The 8,841-nt window shown below is 34.3% G+C and overlaps 1 protein-coding gene across 2 annotated transcripts in view; it reads right to left on the bottom strand.

Moving 5' to 3' along the window:
- Positions 1-1,115: 1,115 nt before the first annotated feature.
- The window catches only part of Nrk (Nik related kinase), a 98,561-nt gene continuing 90,835 nt past the window's right edge, over positions 1,116-8,841 (bottom strand). For both annotated transcript variants that reach the window (XM_029534327.1, XM_021187591.2), the window contains 2 exons: positions 6,141-6,280; positions 1,116-3,102 (listed from right to left, as the gene is read on the bottom strand). In XM_029534327.1, the coding sequence (XP_029390187.1) occupies positions 3,007-3,102; positions 6,141-6,280 (236 nt within the window). In that variant the 3' untranslated portion in view covers positions 1,116-3,006. The remainder of the gene's footprint in view (positions 3,103-6,140; positions 6,281-8,841) is intronic.

Raw genomic sequence — 8,841 nt, 5'->3', positions numbered from 1 at the left:
TGTGTGTGTGTGTGTGTGTGTGTATGTGTGTGTCCTTGTGTTCTTTTTGTGAGGGGGGAGAGGGAGGGAGGGAGGGAGAGAAGAGTGTAGGGAGAAAGGGAGGGACTGAGAACGGGAGCAGAAGATAACAACCAGTGCTATCTAGCTATCGGCCAGCAAGCTCTAGAGATCTACTTGTCTATCCTCCTAGCACAGGGTATATGATGTCTGCAGATGGACTTTACCGCTATAAGGCATGGACTTTACTTACTTTGCCATCTCTTCAGCACTCAAAGAAATGAAACTTGGAAGAAAACATCACTTAGCTATCAATTTATCTCAGGTATGTTGATACAGAAAGTCCCTAATCTTGTGCATTCTGAAGTTCATGCAAAGGGATGTGAGTGCCTGATTTTCCCTTCTTACACTTTGCCCTTAGGATCTGCCTTTGTTTGAATTTACTCATTCATTCAGAAATTTGGTTACTAGCCCTATTCTAGTTTTCAGACATCTTACATGATACGTTTTATTACCAGTGCTTTGGTAATAAAACTAAACTGCCACAAAATCAAACCATTCTCTCTCCAGTGCAGCTCCTAACCTGCCAAAATGTTCATACTTCCAACCAGGATTCTCATTAAAATTGGCTTTCTAGGCTGCCTCTCCACACTACTGCCATGTATTGGACCTTGCAGGTCCTGTTACAAGGTATAGGGCATATGTCATTTCTTCTATTACAAAGTATAATGAGGAGGAAAGGACATAGTCCCACTCTGTTTTTTTTTTCACCTGTCAAAGACTGTAAAACTCCCACACAGATTTACACCTAAGTTGCAACTATTCATTAGTGACCTTTATGACTAATGAACTACTTCAAATCTTTCAGTCTTTCATACTTGAGCGACCAATGCTCCCATTTCCTTTCTTCTTGCTAGGTGCCAAGCTCTGTTTCTTCACTCACACTTTGGCCTTCAAAGCCCAGCCCTGCATTGGTAATCTTTCCTGTGTGATTGCTTTGGGACAGCATTGTAGATTCTCTTTGCTATTTCCTGTGCTTGCTGGAATAAATGCCACAGAGAACAATGGGAGCTGAGTTGCTAAAATGCTTTGTTCTTGTTTTTGTTTTTGTTTTGTTTTTTTGGTTTAGTGTCTTACTGCCTTAAACATATGATTTTAAGATAAAACTTATTGTAAGCTTATTTTTGAGTAAATATTATGAAGAAAAATAATTCTTAAAAGGTTTGTTCCTACATACTACTTAAATGAGATAGTTCTGAACCTCCAACATAGCAAGCTCCATTTCCTCAGCGATAAGGTACTTGCACAAAGTTCCTCATGGCCTTTTGGTGTACATTTCTTTTTAAAAGAAAACTACTTCTAATGTATTAATTTGACATTAAAGTTTGCTTATTTAAAATAACTACTGAACTTAAAAAAAGTAATTTGAATTGTAAACACTCAAGGATAAGCCAGTTTTAGGATCACATTAGTGAGTCACAGTAACAGAAATGCGAATCACATTTAACTTGTGGATTCAGGTTCTCCTATAATCTGAACACTGAGTTACTACACTCTTGATAGGAGTCATTAGGAAAATCCAAATCTTCATTTCTGGCACAAAGGAACCAGGAAATGATATACTATAGGAAATCACACATAGTCAGCTGCTTTTTGTTTTGGTTAACCAGGTAGTTTTAAAATTATTATCCTGCTAGCACACTCTTCAGATTTGAGAAGCAGAGCTAGAGGACTTATTGAGGTATACTTTGTGGTAGGTTCTGTAGCTTTTCCTATTACCCCAGAACTAACCATGTCATTGAGGATGGATAGGTATAAATCATGCTTTAAAAAAATCAGGTAGCAGTTACCATAGGTGAAGAAATATCACCTATTTTTGGCGTCTATAAAATATGTGGATATGGACTGGCATGAATTTCACTACTTCAGTTTTGCAGACTTTGATATACAATGGATGTTATAATTTTCTAAAATTCTTGTAATTTTCATACCTAGAATGAATGGCTTTAAATTTGGATTATCACCTTGATTATCTTAATTTTGAATTTATGGTGATAAAAATGTAAAATTATAATTATTGACAATCAACATTCCTACTTTAGTTGCATTGCTTTGCTTAATATCTTGGACGACATTTTATATAGTTCAATGTATTTAAAACATATTTAAATATTTAAAAATATGTAATGCTGTCTGATGGACACAGCATTGGCTATATAATAAAATTCAAAACTTAGCCATTTTCAGGGACAAAATTTGACGCCTCGTTTGATGTATTAAAAATTTTTTTTCTACAGTACATGTGCATTGGAGTTCAGTCCTGTATTCAAGATACTAAATATATTGTTTGGTAGTTTGTAAAAACAGCTATTACACATGATTGGGCTTTTAGGTGGGCAGAATCTAGCATCTGAGGTTTTCTTCTCTTTTTCTATATAGAGAAATTAAATTTAACAAGGGGCTGGGAAAAAATCACAACTGGTCTTCAATTGTATATTTATTGTGAAAAAAAATTGGGTAGAACGTACCCCTTGATGTACGTAATTTTCCTTGTGCACACAGGTTGTTTAACCTTAGTCTGGTTTGCAAATTCATTATGTTTTGTCTTTTAATCTAACCTTCACTTGGAAAAATCATGTATCTAATTTTTGGAAAAGCTTAATTGGGGACAATTCTTTTGAAAGTTGCTGGTAATGTAATTTATAACAGGTTTCTTTACTCCATGCTGTAAATCTGAATACAGATACTGTCCAAACTGTCCTAAGAGAAATGTTTGAATTCACAGTAACAAAAGTTACAAAGTTTGTGCAAAACAGATTGTACACCACTGGAGTACATAGAGCTTGCTATAGTTAATTTTCTTTATAAAGCTTCATTTCTTATTCAAACTATTCTGTGCTACATTAAAAGCCTCTGATGAAAGTTTTCTCTAATGATAAAATTCCAATGTTAGGATTCAATGGCATGTGTGTGATAGATGTAAATGCTGTAGTCGATCACTGGAACCCTTCAAACAGCATAGCTTCTATGGAGCTCTTCAAGTTTCCCAAGGCTCATAAGGTAAACCCGGCTGTGCTGATTGCTCAGTGTAGAAGCAAAGAACATCTTTAAAGAAAAAAGACAAAAGTATCATGAGTGTGTTTCTAATGCATTTCAACTAGATACTTAATAACAAAAGCGTTAAGTAACAGTATATAACTATACTTTGATATAATCAAAATATTAAGCCATCTTATTTGGACCAAATTTTCTTTGTTAAGGAATATACACTTGATTAGTATGGGATTTAAATTACATATTTCAAAGTAACATTTTCACCATAGTCTACATAACTGTAATTTATATACTTATTATTTTTGGTGCTGTTTTCACTTTTAAAATGTATTCTTGTGGAGCCTTTCACACATCTCCACAATGAATTTTGATCACCTGGTCACTTCTCTTTCAATTCTCTGTGAACCCCCTCAAACATGATTCTTCCCAGACTCCTGTCATCTTTTTAAAATTTACAACTTGTTGGGTCCATTCAGTGCTGTGCACAGGTGTGAGACCATCCACTCGATCATGGGAAGATGCCAGTGGCCAGTTCCTTGTATCTCAAGCTCACCAAAGACTAATGATTCTCCTTCCCTTAGCATCTACTAACTGCCATATATTTATAGTAGATGGTAGTCCTCTCTGGAGGTTTCTTACTAGTTTTGGTTAGCAACACTTTTCCTTTAGCTGAGCAAAGATGACATCAATGAACACATCGAACTAGATGGAGAAAAGCCCATGAGACCTCAACTCTACATAATGAACTACAGGCAACTGAAGAAAGCTAGAAGCATGAAGTGAGAAAGGTGGTCTTGCCCAGAAAACAGCACAATAATTAGTTGTCCAGTGTCAAAAGGTCAGCCCTGGATACATATGGACAAGCAGCAGTCTATGGACTGAATTATAATATTATAATATAATATATTGTAATAAGAGAACAGAGCAGCATTCTGTGGACTGAATGATAATATTACAATATAATATATATTGTAATAAGAGGACTATTACGACTGGGGAGAGGAATACAGGGATGGTCTGGAGGGAGAAAATGGAGGGAAGAAATGTACTTAAAATTTCAACATTTTATAGTGTCAATTCATTTTACAGAAATAGAAAGTAATAAAAATAATAGAACATTTCAGTGACTTATTAAGCATAAGCAGAGGTGGCAAATCAGAGAAATAATTTGTTTCCTTATATTAAAAGAAAAGCCAATTTGAATTGAAATAAATTAGATTTTATATTTTTGAGATTGTAACTGAGTTTCATCTCCTCCTTCCCTTGGTACAATGAGTTAAATGCCATAGTGTTAAGGAAGAACATGTTGTATAAACATGGGTTCTTCCATAATAAAGAAAACCAGAATAGAACACAGACATAAATCTCAAAAAGAAGACAAAGTTTTTAAAGCCATCAATGCTTATAGGTAGCAGGGCAGGAGACCTAATGATGAAGAGGGTAAGATCTAGCAGGTACCCTTCACACCTTTTATGTGCCAAATACCCTGGAAGATGCTGCGTATGCACGTGATACATTAGAATTCTAACTTTGTTCCCAAAACAGTTATTCTATTTTAGTGATAAAGGAATTCAATTTTAAAAAGACCAAACAAGGGTGATGTGGCCCAGTGATATAGTGTTTGCCTAGTGTGTGTGAGTTCATGCCTAGCATTCTCCCAACCCCCCACAAAAGAACAAAAGGAAAGATCCCTTAAATGTTTCTGGTTCTTACATCTTGTTAGGTGACAGAGCCAGAACTGCAATCCAAAGCTCTCTGACCTCAAACCCTGCTTCTACACATTACATCGCTGAAATGGCGCACATTTTGTTAACATTCGACAACTTTGCTATTTTCCCTGAATTCGCTGTTTACACAGAATTTGAAAACTGTGTACTCCTTGGTGATGATTCTTAATTATATTCAAGGTTACTTTTTCACAGTATTATTTCTTAATTATTAATTTAGGTGATGAACTTTCTCATCTAGTTATTTGAATACTTAACACTGATCAAATTTCATAGAAAAATTTCTGAGTCTCAAGTTTAGTTTTCACCCTTGTAAAATCATCATCATGGTACCTACTTGTGAGGATAAACTGAGACAAGATTCTAAAATAGCAAGCATATAGCCTAACATAAAATTATATAGTCAATGAATTTAAGTACTTTTTCTTTAGTCTTAGAATATGCTAAAAGTAGAAATGGAAGATTTTTCAGCGAGCAAATAAATGCTGGCAAGGAGATTGCTGGAAAGGGCCTCTCATACATGGTTGGTGGGAGTGTAAATTATTCTAGTCGTGGAAAATACTATGAATAAAAGTTCCACAAACAAACAAACAGACAAACTAATAAACTTGCCATGTGATCTGGTTCTCACATATCTTAGCATCTGTACACCAGAATTGGATACCAGCCTACCAGAGATATTTATATGCCCATGGTTAGATGAACATTATCCACAATAACTTTTGAGTCAAGCTGGGCACCAATCTACAAATGAATGGATAAAACTAATGAAATCATTCATTTTCAGCAAAAATGGAGAACTTAAGTGAAATAAGCTAAAAATGAATGTTAGTGGTTTCTTTTATATATAAAGCTAAACAAAAATCAATCTAGAGATTAGGAACAATATTGGGAGTGGGGCAGATAAAAGGAGTATAGATCTGAGTAGTGCACATGGAGGGCATACATGGAAATATCACAAAGAATGTCATTCATATGTGTGTCTAAATTAAGGTAATCCAAATCAAAACACTTAAATCATTCTAAGAAGGCAGATTTTGCTCTCATACTCTTTGCTAAAATTTCTTGGCATGAAAATGAAAAGGACCATGGATCAAAACTAATGAAAGAGTTCATGCCAAAGAAAATATCCTAGTTTAATTAGGACATAACTAGAGATTTGAACTTTGAAAATGGTTTCTGTTGAAACAAAATTACATTATTTACAAAATAGGTTTCTACTGCAAAAAAGAAAATTGTTTTTATTAATAATGTGCCAACTTAAAAAAATCCTAAATATGTACAAGCCAAAGGAAAAGGTATAAAGTCTAATAATTTTAATGCTTAGTTTGTTTTTACTTTACTGAAAGGTGTAAACTCTACCTTGTCACCACGAGCACACAGAAATCTCAGTTTCTTGATTGAGCGGCGCTTCAGCTCATTCTCGAGAATAGTTGATTGGAGAGAGCGCACTTCAATAGCCTTTTGGTCCCATCCAGTGATTCTCTTTGTACACTCAAAAGCTACAATACAATTGGAGATAGCGAAAGAATATTTATTTTTGGTAGCAGTGATATGAAAAACATAACTAAAGTTAACTATTAAGGAGCTCATAGTTCTAGGTTAGGTTAACCCCATCTGTTTTTCATCTTGTTTTAAAGTGTACCATTTTGGACATTTTGCAGCTTAGGACTGGTATTCTATAGGTGATGAACATTGACTTGCTAGAACTTTCTTAATGTTTGTATTAATGTCCTATCAGATCACAGACAAACCCAAGAGGTAATGACTTTGTTAGTTGCTCAGATCAATGCATGGCTTTACTTTTTTTTTTTTCATGATGTAGGTGAGATACAGTATCAAATCAGCTACAAATGGAAGTTCCTGAATAAAGAGCTGAATTGTAGCATAACATGGAAAACTGACTTTTCAACAAATGAAAACAGGGAGTAAGGATTTAGCTAAGTGGTAGTATGCAACTATTTAACTTCAGTTCTCAGCCCTGAAAAAACTAAATCTGTTAAATAATATCTTATTCAAATAATGACGTTAGTAACCCTAATTTAACTGAACAATTTTTTTTCTGCTATAAGTAGAACTGAGGGTAATTTTATTCACTTAAGGATTTTTCCTTGTAGGGAAAATTGTGTTGCATTTTAAACATTTTAGACATGTTTTATAGTCCACCATGGCAATATAATTTATGAAAGCATAACCCTAATTTTCAAAAGTCCATATACTCTATTGATTCTGTGAAGTATTTTATAGTATAAGGAGCAATATTATTAAATGTTTATGAAATTTACAGGTAAGAAAATTTCCATATATAAAGTAAATTATAACATTTAAAATGACACACATTTTAACTGAAGTTAAAATGCGAAACATAGCACTCTGTTTGAAACCAGAATTTGACTTTGTTTCCTTTATTTTAAAATATGGAAAATCAGCATTAGTGTAGTTGTCTTTAAAAATAAAAGTCTCCCATTTTTATCAAATGCTCTCAAGTACTCTTGCTTAAACCAAAATTTACATGCTGTATGTATACATTAAATTTTCACATAATAACTTATGGAAGACTACATACAATCTTATAAAAGCAACTGGCAAATACATAGTGTGAGCAATGTAGCCCACTGCAAAGAAAAGTATGATGCATTTATTAATACTGTTTTTTATCACAATTCAAACTACTTACCTGTATGAATTTGATATCAAAATTGTAATTAAATTTATGTCACATTTTGACTAAGAAAAAAAATAGCTGTTCTTAAATAACTTCAATAGTATAATTTCAGGCCAGAATTGAAGTGGGCACAGAAAGTATGAAGAGCCTGTCTTACAAAGACGAGGAACAGGTCTAACATCTATGAATTCCTTTTGATTTGACTCCTGTGACTACTATATTAGAATACTATTCTTCTCAATAGGCACATAGAGTATGCAACATAAAGGCACATAAAGGCACATAAAGCTTTGCAATTTAACAGCCTATCTACTGAGTTCAGAACCCAGTCTGTAGGTTCTCACAGATCTGCCACTCCTTAATGAACTAGTGTGCTTTCTGAAATGGGACTCTGAAATCTGGAAGTAGAAATTTTTGACAAAACTATCTGCCATTCTTAAACTGTGATACCTGGGAATAAAGGACATTGTTATTGAAGACATTATAGTTTAAAGAAATGTAAATTTTAGTCTAGGGAAATCTGGTTTTATGCTATTTGTTAACAGCAAGTTGTATTGATGTAGAAAACAAATTGAATTCTTTCCTTGATATCAGTGTTATATTGTAATATATATTTCAGTACATGTGAAACAAAAAAACCCATCTGTTTGTGCTATGTGTTATTTTATGTATCTATGCCTTGCAAATTCTACCAAGCTTTTTGATCTAGGTTAGAATTCTTCTTGCCTAAGGACAAGAAATGTTATAGACAACTTTTCAATTCCCCTTTAGAGTTATGATCACTGAGCGGCTTGAATATCAGGGTTCTGCTTACTCTCCCCTTTGAACTTAAGGGTCTGATTTTCAGTTCTGACCCATGTACTTTCTGAGGTTCTGGGGATGGAAGCCAGTCCTTGCACATCCTAGGTGGGCTTTCTTTCACTGGGCAGCCTCACTGGGTCCTACCTCACATATTGTTCCCTGACATATCACTATGCCAGATATAGCATGGCTCATTGTGCTTATTTTCTTTTGCCCTAAATTCATCAATGTGTACTATAAGCATTAAGTGTCTGTCACATATAATGGTTTTAAACCGTCTGTGAATTCTTACCTGCTGGAAGAAATTAGAACAGGTTTTCAGGGCAATCCTTAACATTGACCATGCATAAAAATAATTAAAAGATTCTGAAGATGCAATGCAAAAAAAAAAAAAACCTATCATCCTGTAAGAAAGTTGTTCAAAAAGGAGTTCTTTCAAATTGGTCACTGAAACAATATGGATGCCACTTCTACCCATAGACATTTGAGAGGATTCTGTTCTCTGTTTGGACAAACAGCCTTTCTTTTGCTCTCTCTCTCTCTCTCTCTCTCTCTCTCTCTCTCTCTCTCTCTCTCTCTCTCTCTCGCTCTCGCTCT

The sequence above is a fragment of the Mus pahari genome, chromosome X, assembly GCF_900095145.1.
Source record: "Mus pahari chromosome X, PAHARI_EIJ_v1.1, whole genome shotgun sequence".
NCBI lineage: Eukaryota > Metazoa > Chordata > Mammalia > Rodentia > Muridae > Mus > Mus pahari.
The sequence above is the reverse complement of the archived record's forward strand: the minus strand, read 5'-3'. Positions and strand labels throughout refer to the sequence as shown.